The 22,175-nt window shown below is 47.6% G+C and overlaps 1 protein-coding gene across 4 annotated transcripts in view; it reads left to right on the forward strand.

Moving 5' to 3' along the window:
* WASHC4 (WASH complex subunit 4) overlaps positions 1 to 22,175 on the forward strand; it is a 158,785-nt gene that overhangs the window by 75,535 nt on the left and 61,075 nt on the right. For all 4 annotated transcript variants that reach the window (XM_029601529.1, XM_029601532.1, XM_029601530.1 and 1 more), the window contains 3 exons: positions 5,826 to 5,952; positions 6,642 to 6,767; positions 8,577 to 8,684. In XM_029601529.1, coding sequence (XP_029457389.1) covers positions 5,826 to 5,952; positions 6,642 to 6,767; positions 8,577 to 8,684 — 361 coding nt within the window. The remainder of the gene's footprint in view (positions 1 to 5,825; positions 5,953 to 6,641; positions 6,768 to 8,576; positions 8,685 to 22,175) is intronic.

Here is a 22,175-nt window from a genome sequence, read left to right on the forward strand (position 1 = left end):
TCTGGTAAAAATGCTGCTTTCTTTTGCTGCCCGGCTCTGGTGTGTCTCTGGGAGTTCAAGACGGCAAAACAGTTGCCAAAAGTCTGCGGTTTGGAGCCGGGAAGAGGTTTTTGAAATGGATTGGGGAGCGGAGGGTGGGGAGGCACGTCCATTCACTTCAGCTCATCACGTGGTCCTGTTGCACACTTTTTACCTTTGTAGCTGCACCTTTCTGTCTTTTTTTTCTATTTTTCTCATTTTATCAAAGTTTCCCTTTTGAAAGCTTAGCGCTAGAGCCATGGATTTTACTTACTGTCTCCCTTCCAGTCATTAATTCAAATTTGATCATATTATGATCACTATTGCCAAGCGGCCCTACCACCATTATCTCTCACCTAATCCTGCGCTCCACTGAGAATTAGATCTAAAATTGCTGCCCCCTCTCTGTTCCTGAACTAAAACGGTCTTTTATTCCATCCAGGCACTTTATCTCTCTAGCATGCCCTGATGTTTCACCTGCCCAGTCAATATTGGGGTAATTGAAATATTAAAATTATAATCAAAGAGAGTCAATACAGTAACCCACGTGGTAAACTGTAAACAACAAGGGAAACCAAAATTTTTATTTGTCAAATGTAACCTAAGTGACGGTGTCAGCAAGCTTGACGTTGTGAATTCTCAAAAAGAACCCAACCGATCTTTTAATCATTCACCATCACTATCAAAATCTGTGAATTTTTTTTACATATCAAAAAGTGTTTTTTATCTTAATTTTTATCGTTTTCATTAAAAGTCTATATAGACATTTGCCTTCCATTCAGATCCATGAAGAAAGTTTAGGCAGAGTGCCTAAACTTTCTTCATGGATCTGAATGGAAGGCAAATGTCTATATAGACTTTTAATGAAAACGATAAAAATTAAGATAAACACTTTTTGATATTTAATAAAAATTCACAGATTTTGATAGTGATGGTGAATTATTAAAAGACTGGATGGGGGGGGGCGCTGTTGCGCAGCGAATGGAAACGGTCGCATGAACGCAGAGCTCCAGCCTCCATAGCTAACAAACCCTCCTAACTCAACTGTTTCTGCTTTAAAATTAATCTAATTTGCGGCGCGAAATCTCTGTTTACCGTCCGCCTTGCAAATATGACCTCAAAGTGTAGGGCGACAGACCTGAAAGTTTTCTTACAGGAAACAATCTCCGGAGTCGGGCCTAGCAGACAACGATCAGGCAGAGCTCAATTTAGACCCGGAGAGCTCCCTCGATGACGCAGCCACCAGTAATGCAGCGCTGGAACCGCGATCAGACCCAGAACTGCTCATTAAAGCTGACGTTCGCAAGTGGTTCATCGAGCTCAGGTCTGATATGAAACAGTTAAAGGCTGATATAATGGCTTCCATGGCAGAGCTAAAGGAAGATATTGCGGCATGGGCACAAGGGTGGACGAAATAGACATACGAGTAGAGGGGCACAGAGAGGCCATCAATCAGTTAAATTTACAGCAAACAGCCAACATGACAGAATTATCTTCTTTGGCTGAAAAAATTGAATATCTTGAAAATCGCAGTCGCCGCTGCAATCTCCGCATCCGCGGGGTTCCAGATACCCCAGAATATGCTGATGCAATGACTATAGCACAGCAGATTTGTTCTCATATTCTCACTCTCAACACTGTGGTGCCTGAGGGCCAGACAACACCACCGGCGGAGATTCACCTGTAACGGGCGCACAGAGCGCTGGGGCCCAGAAGAGAGCAACGCCCAAGGGATATTGTTATATGTTTTCATAGCTTCCAGCAGAAAACAAAGAGATATGAGTCAGCGCGGCAACTTAAAGATATACACTGGCATAATCATGATCTGGCAATATACCAGGATTTGGCTCCTATAACCTTAAAATAAGCGCTTTGAGTTGCGAGAAGTAATTTCCAGTCTGCGCACCTGCTCTATCCGCTACAGATGGATATACCCTTTTGGTCTACAAGTTCAACATGAGAGGATCACTTACCGAATGAAAACACTGGCAGAAGCCGCTTAGGCTTTCAAGCAGGCTCAACTTATTGTCAACTTTCAAGCTCCCAAGATGGTGCCAACCTCTTCTAAATTTGACAACACTCCATGAAGGCAGCGAGCTGAAAAAGGTGGTAAGCGTCTTCGGCAGCCAGATATCCATCACTCCCCCCTCCTCAGAGCAAGGTTGATGGACTTCCACTCAGTCCTACATGGGATTTGGATTATTCTCAAACTTTACAATACACCTTGAGGTTCTGGTCTGCTTTATAGAGCAATTTAATTCTGATAGCTTTTACTTCATCTTATTATACGGGTTTTTTTTATTGCTGGTTTGCATGATTGCCCTGTTGGGTTTCACTTACTTATTCATATTAACTGTTACATGGGGGAATTTGGATATCATCTGTGAGCATATGCTGTCTGTTCAAGTTCAGATGAGCGAGTTCCCCTGGAGTCTGATATCCCGCAGGGTCGTGACGGGGATATATTTGGACTAAAGGGGGAGGCAACAGGGATTGTTCTTTTCTTTGCAGAGTTTATGCTGAACCTACTATGTTGTTATCCTACTGTATTGGATGTTTGAGAGATACTCTATTTAACAGCTCAATGCATTGGTGTGCAGATACCTCGACCCTGCTTCCTGAGTGAACTATTTTGAGTATGCCTTATGATGGCTTCACATATCATTTCCCTTAATGTTAAGGAGCTTAATACACCACGTAAACGTCAGTTATTGAAAAAGGAATTACACACACACCATACCACGATAGCCTTTATTCAAGAGACTCATGTACGCAAACACTATGAGCGCCTTTTAGTGTATCCCTCTTTCACCAAATCTTATTGGGTAGCTAGTACTAAAACATCTTGGTATAGGGGCGTGGGCATTCTTATCTCTAATACATTTGTACATGACTTACTGTATCGATGTTCAGATACCTTGGGTCGTTATATTCTTCTTAAAATAAGGGTGGGTACCTGTATCTTTACCCTTCTCAATGTGTATTTCCCCAATACGTCTCATGACATTGACAGGTTATTAACCTCCCATACAGGCCGATTCATAAAAACGCGCGGGAGAGCTGGCAAACGCCTGCTGTCCCGGCGCGCGCACAGGCCACTCTCCTGGGCGCGCGATACAGGAGGGTGGCCTATTCAAATTAGGGCCCGCGGTAAAAGGAGGCGCTAGGGACACTAGCGCGTCCCTAGCGCCTCCTTTTTGACAGGAATGGCAGCTGTCAGCTGGTTTGACAGCCGACGCTCAATTTTGCTGGCATCGGTTCTCAAACCCGCTGACAGCCACTGATTCGAAAAACGGACGCCGGCATAATTGAGCATCTGTCTTCCGACCCATGGGCCGCGGGATGACTTTTATTTTTTTTAATTTTTAATTTAATTTTATTTTTTTTACTTTTGGGGCCTCCGACTTAAAATCGCCATGATATTAAGTCTGAGGGTGCACAGAAAAGCGCAGAAATAACTAATAGGGCCATCCTGGCTTTCAAAAGGCACAATTACACAATTCAGTGGTAGTTGAATCTGCCCAGAAAAAGTCAAGACGTGTCCGTCCTCACTCTTCAACTTCCCCAGGAAAAGACCACCGTTTCCTGGATACATTAGGAAAAAAGGTGTATCAGGCAGCAATCCTAAATTCAAGAATCTCTGCATACCAGCTGTATATGACACAGTATCAGAGAGATTTATGGAAGCAGATGGAGCAATTCATAAACTCATTACCTGCACAGTGTCAAGAATCAGCACAGGCCATAGTGACCAAAGGCCTGGAAGCAGGAAAGCATGAGGTCAGAGCAGCGTATGATAGCTTTGACACTGCCTCCAGGACTGCAGCTGCTGGGATTACTGCTCGAAGGTATGCATGGCTCAAGGCCTCTGATCTCAGGCCTGAGGTCCAGGAAAAACTAGTGGATCTGCCATGTTTGGGAGACAATTTATTTGGTGACAAGGTCCAGGAAGCAGTCCAACAACTAAAGGACCACACTGAGACATTACGTCAGCTGTCCCAAATGCCTCAGGATACATCAGCACAGCCACAACAAAGTTTACCCCGCAGGTATCCAAAACATTCTTACTACAGGCCTCGTAGATACTACTCTCAAACATCTAGGGGAAGATCTACTAGGCCTCAACAACAATGCTCCCAAACAAGGCAACCTAGAGCTCCTCGCACACAACCTCCACCTCAGTCAGGTCCAGCGGCGGGGTTTTGAAAATCAAACCAGAGAACAAGCCACACCTGTAAATCCTCAATTACACCTGCCAGTGGGAGGAAGAGTATCACATTTCTACACACACTGGCAAACAATAACAACAGACCAATGGGTACTCTCTATCATTGCCCATGGTTACAAACTAAATTTCCTCTCAATTCCTCCAGAATTTCCACCAACTGCCTGTCCAAAACAAAATTCTCAACTAAGTCAACTACACATAGAATTATCCACCCTTCTGAGAGCCAGGGCCATTCAACCAGTGCCCCGGACACAGCAGGGCAGAGGATTCTACTCCAGATATTTCCTCATTCCAAAGAAAACTGGAGGCCTACGTCCCATCCTAGACCTCAGAAATCTCAACAAATTTCTAAAAAAAGAAAAGTTCAGGATGATTTCTCTAGGCACCATGCTTCCACTTCTTCAAACAGGAGATTGGCTTTGTTCTCTGGATCTTCAAGACGCTTACGCTCACATTCCAATATTCCCTCCTCATCGCAAGTACCTGCGCTTCATGGTGGGTTATCAACATTTCCAGTACAGAGTACTACCATTCGGACTGGCATCTGCTCCCAGAGTATTTACCAAATGTCTGGCAGTAATAGCAGCACACTTACGCAAGGAAAGTGTTCATGTTTCCCATATTTAGACGACTGGCTCATCAGAAGTCAATCTCACCAGGGAGCACTAAATTCTCTCAACCGAACAATGCTCTACTTCACTCTATGGGGTTTCTAATCAACCACTCAATCTTTCAGCCAATATATCTCAAGTACTTATAGCTTCACGTAAACCTTCCACAAGAAAGAACTATTCTTCAAAATGGAAAAGATTTACTTTGTGGTGCACGAAAAAGAACATTGACCCTTTCTCCTGCCCCACAACTTCTCTACTAGACTACTTATATCATCTTTCAAACTCTGGCCTCCAGACTTCATCTGTAAGAGTACATCTCAGTGTAATCTTTTTTTTTTTTAATTTTTTATTTATGCATTTCAGTTTAACAATAAACATAATAACAATGAGCATTAGACAGTTTGAAATCAATACATATTACTACAAACAAAACTAATTGATATCTTGTCTAATTGTTCATATGCAATATATAATAGGTAATATCTCGTAAAGTTAACCGTATTCAGAGCAATACCAGAGGAAAAAGAAAATCTCTGCAATATGACTTCCTGTATGGTATTGCAAATAATTTTCAACCAAAAAGTACATTGTATTTTGAAAATTAATACAGTTTCACACCTTTTAAAAATAGGAAGAAAATGTTGCAGGCAGAGCCAAATTTCTATGTGCTTTTCCTTAAAGGAATATGTTTTTGTTTGACATGTTTGACCATGGTTTGTTTTTAATAGTTTAAAATTTTTTTTTAACTTAGCTTATTGATTTAAAAAAAGTACGTAATCACATTTTCTAAAGCAATATCAAAATATGCTTCATTTAAATTGTACAAAATTAAAACTCTGAGAGGCTGGACCTCTTAAATTGCAACATGAACATTTTTAACAAAGGGCAATTCTGCATCCTTGGAGTCCATACCCTGGGATAAGCTTCTAGGAATCTTGAAGTCCTTGTGTGATCTTCTTTCTTAGAGATGTACAGTCATACTATGTTGTTGTGTGTTCGTGGATGATGAAGATGGAATCCATCTTGTCCAAGGAACAGCGCATGGATAAATTTGCTGAAGATCTCACCAACAGATGCAATGTTTTTGTACAGGTAATTTTGTTGCAAACTTTCAAGCCATTCGCAAGCTAAAAAACTGCTTGGTCATTAATAATGTTCCAAGTGAGAAACAAGATTTATTTAATTAAAAAATACAACTTAAATATACAAATGAAATGTATTAATAAAATATCCGTTCCACCTATTTCACCATAAAGTGCAGATAGCTGAACCTTGGACTCCAGTAATGACCAGCTTTTTAAAATAGTCACCCTTGTATAGTTGCTAATTGCATGATTACAACAGGCGCTAGATAGTTTTCTGTGGGGCCTATTTTTGAACTAGTATTTTGAACTGGTATTTCATTCTTTTAATATTAGTTTTGCAATGGGTAGGAGCTATGCAGCTTTAAAGTTATAAACTGTTTTACATTTGACAGTAAAAGTACTACCTCTTTTGGTAACTTTTGTGATTCTACTGTTTAGTCAATTGTATTTTTCCAGGCTTCACCAACTCATTTATTTCCCTGTGCCTCTGTCTACCTATTTGGTATTGGGGTAACACAAAATTTAGACCGTAAGAGCCAAGTCAGGATGCTTTTATAAAACATTTTTGTTGAACCAAGCACCTTGGGTAATATCTTATAAGTAATAGATATGAGTTCCTATAATAAGAGGGGTTTTATAAGTGGGAGTCTGTGTTTGTGAATCTCAGTGATTTTGGTTTCTTTGGATGCTCCGCAGGGTTATGTTTATGCATGTGGCCTCAGTAACATCATTAAAACCACAATGAACTTGCACATGTCCCTACAGAAGCCTATGACAAAAACATCGGTGAAGGCCTTGTGTAGGCTTGTTGAACTTCTCAAGGTAAGTTAGAAGGATCACTGTATATGAGCATGAAAAGATTGAAAGACAAAATATTCCTTTATTACTAAGTAGTGACCTAACCCATCAGGGCTCAACCTTTTATCACTCTGAATTGACCAGGATAACGAGAGTTGCTCTGAGCTTCATTGTACAAGAGAGCTTTCCCCATTGCATCTTTTACATGACGAATGAGAGAGAATTGACCAGGATAATAGATTTAGAATTGGCTTGACCTTCATTGTACAAGGGTGGGTGTTTTTTCCCCATTGCATTTTTTTTGCATATCTGCTGAGGTATTCATTCGGACTTTTGCCAGAAATTGTTTCCAACTGCAATACAGTACAACCAAATGATTTCAAGCCATTGGTTTACCAAGGCGTGTACTTGTTTAAAAATCTGAGCGTTTTGGAGTTTACATTTTAAACAAATTAGGTTATACACTGTTCAGGTGTTAGTGTAATATTGTTTTATCTTGATACATTAATATTCAAATTTGAGTTTTTTCACATTTTTGATAGAATCTATTTTATAACATCACCTGTTAAGATTAGTGCATTAATTTTTTTTTGATTATACTGTATGTATATGAACACTTGATTGCATAATTGCTTTTGCCTAACTTTGGCTTTGCTGGGTGTGTGTGTCTGTCCCTCCCTCCCTCCCTCTATCTTAAATTTGAGGGCAGTGATTTCAAGAGTTTTGCAGCCCGGAGAGAGAGAATAAGTAATATAGTTATATGTACACGTCCCACAAGCTGGTTTGGGTCTGTTTTCTTAAAAGGGATAATGCCCAGAACAGAGTATACTTAGGTATTGTGGGATGATTTTCTGCTGGAGTTTCAAGTGAAACGTTCTCCATAATGCCTCGGGCTGGCTCTGTTTCTTGTCTTTCTTGCAGTTGAATGTGAACTCTGGCTAGTGGGAGAAGCACAGATGAAAGCAGTTTGTTTATTAAAAAAAAAATAAAAAATTAGAGAAAACATGCAGAGGCACAGCTTTGAAAATGTTTTCCAACATAGGTTTGTGGTAGAAGGGTTTTTTTTGGGAGGAATAGGTGTAGGTAGATGTGTGGGTTGTATGTCTGCATGGGTGGAGGGATTGTGTATATGTATAGCAGTGTGGTTTGTGTAGAAGGGTGTGGGTATGTGGGAGGGAGTAGGGGGCAGGTGGGTGGAGGTGTCTAGTGCGTATGGCAGGTGACTAGGGTGTATAGGGAGTTGTGATATATGTGAGGGGATGTGTGGGTATGTAGGAAGGTAGCTTTTGGTTCCATCCCTTGGCAGCTGCTTCAGTTATCTTTCTCCCTCTGTCTTCCTGTGTTGCTCTGGGCCAAGCTGTTGGAAGGAGGGAGGAGGGCTTTTGCATTGGAGTGGTAGGTCAACATTCTGTAAAAATAAGTTTACCATAGAAAATGCAGATTTTCTTCTCTTTTTGGAGGCTCAGTTCTTTGAACATAGTGATATGAGGTTTCTGATTTTTTTTTTAAGTTGTCTGAGAGATTCACATTTTTTTTCTACTACCACATTTGATGAATTTCCATCCCCCTTTTTTTCCCCGTTATTGTGCCTATAGATGGACATCTAGCTTTTTATATATATATATATATATTTTTTTTTTCAATATTTTATACGTTGCAAAATATAAAAAAAAATGAATGCATTATAGAGCTCTTATCCCCACCTTTCTTTTCCTTTTAAAATGAAAAGGGTCTAGGATAGGAAAAGAGAAAGTAAGGTATGTAGTAATCTGTGAATGCTGTGTGAGGATTTCTTCCTTTAAATTAACGAGTATGCATTAATTTTTCCTCTAGGCAATAGAACATATGTTTCACAGGAAAAGTATGGTGGTGGCAGACTCTGTGTCTCACATTACTCAGCATCTTCAGTACCAAGCCCTTAATGCTATTGCTGTTGCCAAGGTATGGAGTGCACAATCTACTGAACAAAGAGCCTTTGTTGCTGTTAATGAGAACATCTGCAAGGTTTCTCTAACCAGTATCTTGACATCTTCTGCTTTACCAGCAGACACCTGTCTTTAGTTCCCACATCTGCTCTAGATGGATTCCTAATAACTAAATATCTTTGTAAATGTTTTTCCCTGTACGTACCAGGATCAGTCCAGGACACCTGGGTTGTGACTCCGCACCAGTAGATGGAGACAGACTAAAACTTGTGGGCGGAGCCATATATGCCCCTGTGCCAGTCACAGCCCCTCAGTCTTACTCTGTCTCCAGTAGATGGTGCAGGTCCGGTCACAGCTCCTCCCTGCCCTGATTCTGGTACTCCGTCAGGGTTGGTTTTTCTTTCCTTTGGGTTAGGCCAGGTTAGGCTTTTGGTTTTGTAATTGGAATTTGTTGCCAAATTGTCACTGACGTCCGTTTGCCCTGCCTCCCAGGGGGGTTGAGAGGTCCTGAGGGGACTACCCCCCCCCGGTTGAGGCCACTGCTAGGGTCGAGGACCCAGTTTTGCCATTTAGCAGTGTCAGGGGTGACACCGGGGAGCCCGGTTCACTCACCCCTGCTGGACTAGGGCTCCAGGACCGCGGACAGCGACAGGCCTTGTTTTTTGTAAAAAAAAAAAAAAAAAAAGTTTTGTCTGTTTTTTGTTCCGGCTCTCTGTTCCTTGTATCGCCGCTCTCGGGGGGGGCGCCGCTGACAGGGGGGAAGCTGCTCCTTGCGTCGCCGCTCTCGGGGGGGGCGCCGCTGACAGGGGGGAGGCCGTTCGCGCGACTTTTGTTTTCTTCATCTTCATTTCTGTTCCGGCCCTCTTCGCGCCGTTTTTCGCCGGCATGCCTCGTGGCTCCGCTTGCCGAGCCTGCGTCTCTCTCGCGACGGTCTTTGCGCTTCCTGCATCCCGGGCGATGAAGGGTCGTCCGGGGCGTCTCGGGGGGCTCGTGTGCGGCGCGCGCGACCACCGCCGAGCGGGGGGGGGAGCGTTGGAGAAGCCCCAGGATTTGTTCCCGCTCAGCGCGGGAGTGGCGGCCATTTTAGCCACGGGCCGCGAAATGGCGCGGGAAGCGGCAGGGCCTGCGGCCTTGCCTCCGGCGCTGTCTCCTCAGCGGGACCCGGCGGGGGGGGGTCCCTCGGGGGACCCGGGGTCCCCGGGGAGCCCAGCGGAGGCTGATTCGGGTTCCAGCTCTTTTTCAGAGGACTTTGCGCTTTTGCTGCGCAAAGTCCTGAAATGCAGGAAAAGCAAGGGCAAGCGCGGCCGGAGGGAGTCCCGCAGGGCTCCGCCGCTGAAGAAGTCCAACAGTGGGGCCCCGAGTGCTTCCAGGGGGAAACGTCCTCCGCGTGGCGTCCCACAGGAGGCGGACCTGGATTCCTCCACGGGGGCAGACACTGATGCCTCTGAAGAGCCACAAAAAGGGACTGATGACGTGGCAGGGGACGGATCCGCTCCAGCTGCAGCAGGAAAGGCGTCACAGGCAGCGGAGGGCGACGATCCCAAGGTGGTACGACTATTCCGTAGGGAAGAATTGCCACCTCTAATTCCAGCCATTCTCCAGGAACTGGGAATAGACCCCCCTCCTCCGGCGGTGGTTCGGCAAGAAGCGAACATGGATCCGGTCCTGTTGGGCCTCACGGGTCCGGCAGTGGCTTTTCCGTTCCATTTTTCTTCGACGGACATCATGTTCCGGGAATGGGACACTCCGGAGTTAGGTTTGAAGGTCAGCAAGGCCATGGACAAGCTTTACCCTCTCCCGGAGGATGCGCTGGACCTTCTCAAGTTCCCCAAGGTGGATTCAGCGGTTTCGGCGGTAACCAAGAGATCTACTATTCCAGTTACGGGAGCGACAGCCCTTCGGGATCTTCAGGACAGGAAGCTGGAAGTACAGCTCAAGAAGATTTTTGAGGTTTCAGCGCTAGGAATTCGGGCCGCCATGTGTACGAATTTCGCTTTGAGAGCTAGCTTGCGCTGGGCTCAGGTCCTCCAAGCCAATGCGGATCTTTCGGCGGAGGAGGCAGCACAAGCGGATAAGTTGGAAGCGGCAATAGCATATGGTGCAGATGCACTCCACGATCTACTGCGCACTTCGTCTAGATCCCTGGTGGCGGCTGTCTCGGCGCGCCGCCTCCTGTGGCTCCGCAACTGGGCGGCGGATGGCTCTTCTAAGGCTCACCTCGGGGCGCTGCCTTTCAAGGGTAAGTTACTGTTTGGCAAGGAATTAGATGATTTAATGGCTTCCCTGGGGGAAAATAAGGTTTTCAGGTTGCCTGAAGATAGATCCAGGTCGCGGTCTTCCTTTGCATCCAGGTCCCGTCTTCGGGGGCCCAGGAAGGCGCGCCCTCAAAGGTCGTCGGGGCAATCGTACAGGTCTTCCTCCTCCCGTACCCCACAGTGGCGGCAGCAGCAGCAGTCTTTTCACCAGCAGTCCTTTCGTGGGAGGCGCTATGGTAGACCAGGAGGTGCCCTGGCCATCATGGCGCCCAAATCTTCACAATGAAAGGAGGTCGGCCCTTCTCCCGCCGCAGCCTCAGCACGCCGTTCCCAACGTCGGGGCGCGGTTGCTGTCGTTCTACGAGAGATGGGCCGGAATAACGTCGGACCAGTGGGTCCTCACCGTGATAAGACACGGCTACGCGTTAGATTTTGCTCGCACTCCAGTGGACAAGTTCCTTGTGTCACCCTGCAAGGCTCCCGAGAAGAAGGCGGCGGTGCTAGACACCATCCGCCGCCTAGAGGACTTGGGAGCCATCTCCCCCGTTCCGGTCGGCCAGCACGGCGAAGGCCGTTACTCCATTTACTTCATCGTACCAAAGAAGGACGGCACGTTCCGACCAATTCTGGATCTCAAAGGGGTGAACCGATGCCTTCGCGTTCCTCGCTTCAAAATGGAGACGATCCGGTCAGTCATCGCCGCGGTCCGGCCAGGCGAGTTCCTGGCCTCCCTGGACCTCACGGAGGCGTATCTTCACATAGGCATTCAGCCGTCGTTCCAACGCTTCCTCAGATTCTGCATTCTGGGCCGGCATTACCAGTTTCGGGCGCTCCCGTTTGGGCTCGCAACGGCCCCTCGTACATTCACGAAGGTGATGGTCGTGGTGGCGGCGCAACTGCGCCGAGAAGGTCTTCTGGTCCATCCTTATCTGGACGATTGGTTGATTCGGGCGAAGTCCGAGGATCAGTGTCGGATGGCGGTGGCCAGGGTCCTCCATCTGTTGCAGTCCCTGGGATGGGTGGTCAACTTCAGCAAGAGTCATCTGACACCCACGCAGTCCTTGGAATATCTGGGAGCTCTTTTCAACACGAAGCAGGGCAAGGTGTTTCTGTCACTCGAAAGGAGGGGCAAACTGCTAACTCAGGTGCACCGCTTGTTGTCTCTTCGCCAGCCGCGGGTCTGCGACTACCTTACGGTCCTGGGGTCTATGGCTTCCACGCTGGCGCTGGTTCCCTGGGCGTTCGCTCATCTGCGACCCTTACAGTCATCCTTGCTTTCCCGTTGGAAGCCGGTCTCGGAGGACTTCCATTTACCCGCTTCCTCTACTGGGACACGCGAGGTCCAGCCTGCGGTGGTGGCTGGATCCAAGTCATCTTTCCGCCGGAGTCTCTCTCCTGGTGCCCAGTTGGACAGTGGTGACCACGGATGCCAGCCTCTCCGGTTGGGGAGCGGTCTGCCTAGGGAGCTCAGTTCAAGGCCTGTGGTCAGTGTCGCAAGCCCAGTGGTCTATCAATCGCCTAGAGACCAGGGCGGTCCGTCTGGCTCTGCAGGCTTTTCTACCAGTGCTGCGGGGAAAGGCAGTCCGAGTGTTGTCGGACAATGCGACCACCGTGGCATACATCAACCGGCAGGGGGGGACACGGAGCCCCCAGGTGGCAGAAGAAGCTCAGCGCTTGATGGCCTGGTCGGAGCTACATCTCAGCAACCTCGCAGCGTCTCACATAGCGGGAGTCGACAACGTGCAGGCGGACTATCTCAGCCGTCATCGTCTGGATCCCGGAGAGTGGGAGCTGGGGGACGAAGCATTTCTTCTCATTTGCGAAACGTGGGGGGTGCCCCACATGGATCTGATGGCCACGTGGCACAACGCGAAGGCCCCGCGCTTTTACAGTCGACGTCGAGAGCGGGGGGCAGAAGGCGTCGATGCGTTGGTGCTTCCCTGGCCTACGGATGTGCTGCTCTACGTGTTTCCCCCGTGGCCGATGATCGGCAAGATTCTACGGCGCATAGAGTTGCATCCGGCCAACGTGATCTTGGTGGCACCGGAGTGGCCTCGCCGGCCGTGGTTCGCAGACCTCGTACAACTGGCAGTAGCGGCACCCCTTCGGTTCCAGGGAATGGCGGCCCTACTCCATCAGGGCCCCGTCTGTTTGGAGGATCCGGATCACTTCTGTCTCGCGGCATGGCTTTTGAGAGGAATCGTCTGAAGAGAAAAGGTTATTCAGATGCGGTGGTGGCCACGCTGCTGCGTTCCAGGAAGCAGTCGACGTCTTTGGCTTACGTCCGTGTCTGGGTAGTCTTTGAGGACTGGTGCGTGCAGCGCGGGGTGGTCCCCACTTCGGCTTCCGTCTCTGATGTTCTGGCGTTCCTCCAGGCGGGTCTGGCCAAAGGTCTGGCGTGCAGTTCCCTACGGGTCCAAGTGGCGGCGCTTGGGTGTTTGCGAGGTAAGTCTCTGGCGCTTCACCCGGATATTGCTCGTTTCCTTCGGGGTGCTAAGCACCTTCGCCCCCCGTTACGTCTTCCTTGTCCGGCTTGGAACCTCAATTGGGTTCTTTCCGCTCTATGCACGGCGCCGTTTGAGCCCTTGAAACGCGCAACTCTTAAGGATCTCACTTTAAAGACGGCATTCTTGGTGGCGATTGCCTCGGCACGGCGGGTTTCCGAGTTACAGGCCCTGTCTTGTAGGGAACCTTTCTTGCGTATCTCCGATTCGGGGGTTTCCTTACGGACGGTTCCTTCCTTTCTTCCGAAAGTGGTCTCGTCGTTTCATGTGAATCAATCGGTGGAGTTGCCCGTTTTTGCGTGCGGAGGCTCCTCTGTTACAGAAGAGAGGGAGTTACGGAAGCTTGACGTGCGGAGATCCCTTCTCCGATATCTGGAGGTCACTAATCCGTTTCGGGTCACAGATCATCTGTTTGTCCTCTTCTCTGGACCAAAGAAAGGAGCTGCAGCGTCCCGCACAACGATCGCTCGTTGGCTCAAGGAGGCCATTGGTTCAGCGTACTTGGTGAGGGGAAAACCTCTTCCTGTGGGGCTGCGGGCTCACTCGACTCGATCTCAAGCAGCGTCCTGGGCGGAAGCTTCTCAGGTGTCGCCTCAAGAGATTTGTAGGGCGGCCACCTGGAAGTCGTTGCATACTTTTATCCGGCATTACCGGCTGGATGTCCGGGCTACCGATTCCGGGGATTTTGGAGAGAGGGTTCTCCGAGCGGGACTCTCTGCTTCCCACCCTCAGTAGGTTGCTCTGGTACATCCCAGGTGTCCTGGACTGATCCTGGTACGTACAGGAAAAGGAAAATTAGTTTCTTACCTGATAATTTTCGTTCCTGTAGTACCAAGGATCAGTCCAGGATCCCGCCCGCAGTGCTGCGCTGAAGTAACGGAGAGTCCGCTCTGTGTTTTTGATTTGCTCTGTTTCGCTTGTTCGCTCTCTCGGTTGGAGAGCCCGATTCCAGAAGGGGTGTTTCTTCCCCGTTAGTTAGCGGTATCTAGTTTTGTTCACTTCTCTGGTTGTGTTCTACTTTGACATTCCGTAAGACTGAGGGGCTGTGACTGGCACAGGGGCATATATGGCTCCGCCCACAAGTTTTAGTCTGTCTCCATCTACTGGTGCGGAGTCACAACCCAGGTGTCCTGGACTGATCCTTGGTACTACAGGAACGAAAATTATCAGGTAAGAAACTAATTTTCCTTTAGCTATTTATATAACAATTGTGATATCAATGGTGTATGCTAATGTGCTCGATGAGCCCTGCTGCCCCTTGGATGATGCTTTCAAATGAGACTTTTGTCTTAATCTGCTTTTACAAAATCTACAAAACTTTAATCATTTTTTGTATTTGACACAAAACTGTATATAGCATTCCAAATTGCATGCAATAGAATAAAAGTAGTATAAGTATATTTGAGAGGTAAAATAGCCAGGTAACGGTATCTGGATATCTAGCAGCATTTAGGTAGATAAAAATGCCACTGAATATATCCAGGAAAGGTTATCCGGTTGACTTTAGGCAAGCATTTTGGCTGGGTGGCAATGAATATCAGCACCCCAGGGCTGCCTCTGTTTATCCGGCATAGTTTTGTGCATGCAGTGATGTTCCCCGAACAAAAGGGCCAAAGCAATACACTGTATAACCCGCAGTCAGATGCGTGTTAAATAGGCGCTAATCCACCCCCTGATGCAATAGGGGGATCAGCACCTATTTAATGGGATAGCGCTCATCACATGCAAATGCATGTGAATGAGACTATTACTCATTCACTCCACATGCAATAAAATAAATGTGCATCTCAGATATTAACGCCTGCCTGGAACAGGCGTTAATAGCTGAGCGCATGTAAAAGAAGTACAGAAAAGCAGAAAATTGCTTTTCTGTACTTCTTTTAAAAGTAAAAAAACAAAAAAAACTCAGTTGGCTACATTGAAGAGATGCTGATATGCTCAGCATCTGTTTTCATAACGGCCGGCTGCGTTACAAAAACAGACGCCAAGTTTATCGGCGTCGGTGTTCATAACCGACAGAACGCTGGTAACCACAGGGTCGCGTTAGCAAGGAGGCGCTAAGGTTGCGCAGGCGACCCTAGCGCCTCCTTGCTAACGTGACCCCTCCCCAATTACAATAAAGCGTGGTGCCCCCCTTGCGGGCGCCATGCGTGCATTAAAGCGGGTGCTGACTTTTCAGCACCCGCTTTCCGTGCTTTTGTTTTGCATCGGACCCAAAATGCAGCTGGTTGGGGAAGGGGAGAGGGGTGGAGATTGAAATAGGAAGAATTGTCTGGTTAAACCTTTTGACATGGACCTCTTCGTGTATGTTTTGCTTTTCCTGTTTCTCTGGATTTGTAAGAGTGCTGCTTATTACTAACTAGTTGCGGGCCTGGAAAATATTTTAAAACTTGGGTGCCAGCTAAAATTCTAAGGAGCTAAGCAAATGTTTTTTTCCCATTTACAGGTCGATACAGTAAGGCCGCGGTAGAAACATTGCGGCAGTGTCAGGCGCACCCTTCCTCCCCGCACGCACAGTTCTCTTCACTAACTCCCTGATACTCTCTTCTAATTGCATGCAAATGCATGCCGCGGCTGTGAAGCGATAGGGAAGGGTTATGCCCGCGCAACCCATTTTACTGTATAGGCGCTGAGTACAGCGCCTATACAGTAACCTGGGTGCGCTGTTACCTGTCATTTCAAATGACATTTCAAATGACAGGTACCAGGAAGTGTAAAAAACAAAAAACCAAAAATATAAAAACCTGAATGTTATAAAAAAAAAAAGAAAAAATTTTTAAATACCTGTCACTTTCCGAATCGTGCGGTCATCCAGGCAGCGGCGGGAGCCGGAGGGCCGCGTGGGTCCAGGCGGCGGGAGCCGGGTGTTCCATTGAGGCCGCGGGGGCGGGTGGGCGCGCGTTGGTTTCAGGCGGGTGGCAGCGGCGGCGGGATCCGGGTGGGCGCGTGTTTAATCGAGGCCGCGGGCGGATGGGCGCGTGTTTAATCGAGGCCACGGGGGCGGGTGGGCGCGCGTTGGTTTTGGGCGGGCGGCGGCAGCGGGATCCGGGTGGGCGCGTGTTCAATCTAGGCCGCGGGCCGGGTCGCACAGGCACGCATTCATTCAGGCGGAGGAGCCGGAGGCGAAAGCGGCCTCCGGCAGCCCCCACCGGCAATGAATGAATGCGCGCCTGTGCGACCCGTGCGATTCGGTGCTCAAGGCAGTCACATGCCGTGACGTCACGCCGTGAGCGCCGAATCGCACGGGTCGCACAGGCGCGCATTCATTCACTGCCGGTGGGGGCTGCCGGAGGCCGCTTTCGCCTCCGGCTCCTCCGCCTGGATGAATGCGCGCCTGTGCGACCCGGCCCGCGGCCTAGATTGAACACGCGCCCACCCGGATTCCGCCGCCGCTGCTGCCACCCGCCTGAAACCAACACGCGCCCACCCGCCCCCGCGGCCTCAATTAAACACGCGCCCACCCGGATCCCGCCGCCGCTGCCGCCCGCCTGAAACCAACGCGCGCCCACCCGCCCCCGCGGCCTCGATGGAACACCCGGCTCCTGCCGCCGGCCGCCTGGACCCACGCGGCCCTCCGGCTCCCGCCGCTGCCTGGATGACCGCACGATTCGGAAAGTGAGAGGTATTTAAAATTTTTTTTTTTTTCTGACAGGTTTTATGTGTCCCACAGCATTACATTTTCTCGATCATCTCTTTATCGCTTTTTTTTTAATTGTTTTTTATTGTGTTTGAGTATCTTAAGTGGTGTCGATGGATTTGTTACTAGACTCACAGTCCTAACTCCTACTAGGGGGAGGCGGTAAACTAACACGTTAAGGCCGCGGCAAAACAGCGGGTTACTAAGGAGATAATATCAGCGCCCATTACAGTATTGGAGGGGAATAGCTAATTCCTTCATTATACAGCTAATTCGTTCATTTACACATCATTTACATGCTGGGTGCGGAAAGGGTTATGTGTCTATTTTAGGAAGCGCTAAGGATGCGTGAAACTGGAGACTGTATTGCTGGATCGCCTTACTCGTCTGTATTGTGCGCTCCCAGCTCGTTACAGACGGGAAATCTTTAACTGCACGTTACTGTATCGACCTGTTAGAATTTACCCTTTTTTGGAGGGGGTTTCTTTTTACTTACGGGATTTTACTGCTTTTTACTTTGTTAGATATTCTTTGCAGTAAGTTCTGGAGAATACTCTAAATTGATGCTGATTTCAGTCTGTGCCCTTTTTTGACTTAAAACATACACGTTTCTGCTGCCAGGAAACTTGTCAGTTGAATGACATCCAGATACTAGGTGTGTATATTGATTATATTGGAAGCAGCAAGATGGTATCCTTTGCCACATCTAAGTTCACCTAAGCAGCTACAGATAGAAAAAGGCCAGAATGTACCCCTGCCTCCCCCTCCAATGTCTCACCAGTACCCACATGCAAACAAATTTAAGCTTTCTTTCAAATACACCAAGCCTTAATTTTTCCCCACTCACAGTATCCTTATTTCACAAAACACACACCAACATGTATGCCAGTCCCCTGCTCCCTCCACACACAAGTAGTCTATATTTCACACCCCAAGACAAATGCCCAGACACTCACTTGACTATAAACCTCCATCTCTCTCACACACACGCACAATGCCTCCATTTTAACACCTGTACAATGACATGTTTGTCATCAGCAAATTCTCACTCGCACACACTATCACATATTTAGTAGAATTAATGTCATGTAAGCAGTAATGGTAGGACAAAGTGGAAGACTTTTAAAATTTGCCTTAGGAAATTCTGTGAATTATACTTTACTTTTTAATATTTGATTATTTAAAAAACATGAATGCGGTGTACCTAAATGTAAAAAGGGGTACACCTTTCCAGTCTTATCTTTTCTATCCTCTGCATTCAGCCTCCCCATGCCTTAGTCCTGCCTCTCTTCCTCCCCTCCTCCAGCTTCTTTCCTCAGCAGGCTGTCCTCTTCAGTACAGTCTGGTGGCTGCTTTGATCCACAGCAGTGATGTCTCTTTTGTACAGCGTGGGGCATCCAGGGTTTCTCCATCCCTGATACAGGGGGATTCTTGTTCTAGTGCATTCAGTAACACAGAGAACGTCTGGTGTAGTAAATATTTTCGGAATTCCTGTTCCCCTCCAGTCTATTTCAATGAAGGGGGTTGTCTAAACTGTTAGATATTGAAAATATTTTTAACATGACACATATTGAACTGATATTTTTTATTTATTTACCAATTTTTTCTATACCAATGTATAGACTTATCCTTCACATTGGTTTACAATCATTTAAAAAAAAAAAAAAACCAAAACCCCATATCATCCATAAAACAATATAAAATATCAATAGCAAATAAAACAAATTTCATGTAACAAATTTTACAATATTGAAGCATATTCCTATCAGTACTTTGCATGATATAATGAGACTGGTAAAGGTTTTTGCTGCAGCAGCTAAGAAATGTAATATGAAGTCCTAGACTAAGCTGCTGCTCGATAGGGTTTAGTAGGGTGGATGATGTCTCTTGCTAAAGATTTGCATAACTTTGCTACTGCACCACAGAGGAAAATAAAAAGCAGAGCAGGAGACTAAAGCATATAATTTTCTCCAACTAGGCACAGAAACTAAATATTCATGAATTTTTTGAAGGTGTAAATAAACATACATTATAGAGCAGGGTGAGCCAGATGATATAGTGTATTTGGATTTTCAAAAGCCATTTCACAAATCCCCTATGAGAGACTTCTTAGGAAATTAAAACCATGGGCTGGAAAACCCTATTCTATTGTGGATTGGAACCTGAGGACAGGACTAAATGATCAGTTATCCAAATGGAGAAAGGTCATTAGTGGAGTGCCACAGGGATTGGTACTGGGACCTATTCTGCTTAACATATTTATAAATGATCTGGAAAAGTGGTAGATGAGTAAGTAATCAAATTTGCAGATAACACAAAATTTATTCAAAATAGTTAAAACAGTGGATTATGAGAAACTGCAAAAGGACCTTGTGAAATTAAGACTGGACATCTGAATAGCAGATGAAATGTAATGTGGAAAAGTTCAAAGTAATGTATGTAGGGAAGAATAATTCCATTTACAGGCACACAATATTGGATTTTACATAGGGAGACACCAGCCAGGAAAAGGAACTTGGTGTCCTTTAGGACAATACACTGAAATTCTTTGCTCAGTATGTGACAGCAGTCAAAAAACTAAATAGAATTTTAGGAATGATCTGAAAAGGAATGGAGAAAATATTGATGTATTGAGCTGTGTTGTGACTGCAGCTTGAGTATTATATACAGTTCTGGTCTCCCCGTCTCAAAACAGACATAGCAGAACTTTAATGATAAAGGGAATGGACCAGCTATCCTATAAAGAGAGACTACACAGGTTAGCACTCTTCAGCTTGGAAAAACGATGGTTGAGAGGGGATATGATAGAAGTTTATAAAATCAGAGTAGGGGAAAAAAGGTAAATAAAGGACAGTTATTTAACCTGTCAGATATTTAAAATGAGGAGACGCTCCATGAAACTAACAATCAACAGATTTAAAACAAATCATAGAAAGTATTTTTTTCACTTGGTGCACAATCAAACAATGGAATCTGTTGCCACAGGATGTGGTCAAGTTCACTAGCATAGAGGGGTTTAAGAGGTTTCCCTGTACGTACCAGGATCAGTCCAGACTGCTGGGTTATGCCTCCCCTCCAGCAGATGGAGTCAGAGAAAAGCTGAGAAGCACCCCCTAGATATACTAGTGTGCCACCTGCGATCCCTCAGTATTTTCTCTGACTCCAGCAGATCGAGAGGCATAACCTGCGGTCCTGATCTCTCCAAATTTCTACAAGGGTGTACAGGTTGGAGTGACCCTGACTAGATCAATTAGTGGGTTGAGACAGTTTAAAAAAAAAAAAGAAAAGAATTTCTCCTCTTTCTTTCGGTCTCATGCACTGCGAGGGGTCTTGTTCAGGGCAGGCTTGGCAGGGCAATGCCCTATGACCAAATACCCAGAGATAGGTTCTAAGGGACGGGGGAGTATTTATCGGTGGGCCGGTCACTCCCCCCGTGAGGTTGCATATACCAGAGGTTTCCCTCTGAAGGGGGCTTTTTGAGTACATTGTTGGACCTATGGAAGGGAATCTGTCCAGAAAGCACCAGTAAGACCTGTTGGGGACAGGCAGGACACACTTATCCTCAGCCCCAGCCTGCCACATTCAGAGGTCCCGGGACTCCAGAGGGGGTGGCTTTGCCGCCCGGCGCGTTGTGTGGCAGCATCGCTGAGAGCCGCTCCCTGAAAGGCTCTCTTTTGGCGCGTTTTTGAGCCGGCTTTTCTCGTGGTCTCATGCTGCGATCTTCGGCCTGCGGGGGTGCGACTCTCCCGAGAGGGCCTCTGCTCCCGATGCCTTCCCGGGGCGAGGGACCCTCTCGGGGGCTGAACGCTGCCCGCAGTTCGGCTTCTTTGTGCTCGTGGAGAGCCTCACTCCCTCGAAGGTTGGCCCCGCCTCCCGCCGAAGAAGGAGCGGTGGCCATCTTGGCCACGCCGCACTCCGAAGAGTCAGCGTCTGAGGAGGGGGACTTCCCTCCTCCCTCCCTGCCAGCATTGAGCCCGCAGCGAGTTCAGGATTTCGGGGCCCCTCCTATCAGACAACGCGACCACCGTGGCATACATAAACAGGCAAGGCGGCACAAGAAGTTGCCCGGTGGCGGCCGAAGCGGCCTTGTTAATGGCATGGGCGGAGCGATACCTGACCCGCATCGCGGCATCCCATTTCGCAGGCGTAGACAACGTTCAGGCAGATTTTCTCAGTCGACAACATCTGGATCCCGGAGAGTGGGAATTGGAGGCGATGCACCTCATAACTCAGCGTTGGGGGTTCCCACGCTTGGATTTGATGGTGACGTGGGTAAATGCCAAAGTGGCTCGTTTCTTCAGCCGAAGACGGGAACACGGTTCGGAGGGGGTGGATGCGCTGGTGCTCCCGTGGCCTCCTCGCATCCTCCTCTGTTTCCCCCGTGGCCTCTGGTGGGAAAGGTGTTAAGGCGCATAGAATCCCACTGGGGTCTGGTAATTCTAGTGGCCCCGGAGTGGCCAAGAAGGCCGGGGTTCGCGGATCTGGTCAACCTAGCAGTGGACGGGCCCTTGCGTCTCGGTCATCTCCCAAATATCCTGCACCAGGGTCCGGTATTTTTCGATCTGGCGGATCACTTTTGTCTAGCGGCTTGGCTTATGAGTGGAGACAACTGAGAAAGAAGGGTTATCCGGAAGCGGTGATCTCTACTCTCCTTAGGGCTTGCAGATCTTCGACTTTGTTAACCTATGCCAGGGTTTGGAAGATTTTTGACTCCTGGTGCAGTGATTTACATCTATCCCCGCGAAAGGCTTCTTTGGGGCATATTCTCGCATTTTTGCAGGAAGGTTTGAAGAAGGGCTTGGCGTACAGTTCCCTTCGGATTCAGGTAGCTGCCCTGGGCTGTCTGAGAGGCAAGGTTGAGAGTTCTTCGGTTGCTTGTCACCCTGATGTCGCACATTTTTTGTGCGGGGTTAGGAATCTGCGTCCCCCTGTGAGAAATCCCTGCCCATCCTGGAACTTGAATTTGGTTCTCCGTGGTCTCTGCGCTCCTCCTTTTGAGCCCATTAAGAGGGCCACCTTGAAGGATTTAACTCTCAAGGCGGTGTTTCTAGTGGCCATTTCATCCGCGCTTCGCGTTTCGGAACTTCAGGCTCTCTCGTGCAGGGAACCGT

Source organism: Rhinatrema bivittatum, chromosome 4, assembly GCF_901001135.1.
Source record: "Rhinatrema bivittatum chromosome 4, aRhiBiv1.1, whole genome shotgun sequence".
Taxonomy (NCBI): Eukaryota; Metazoa; Chordata; class Amphibia; order Gymnophiona; family Rhinatrematidae; genus Rhinatrema; species Rhinatrema bivittatum.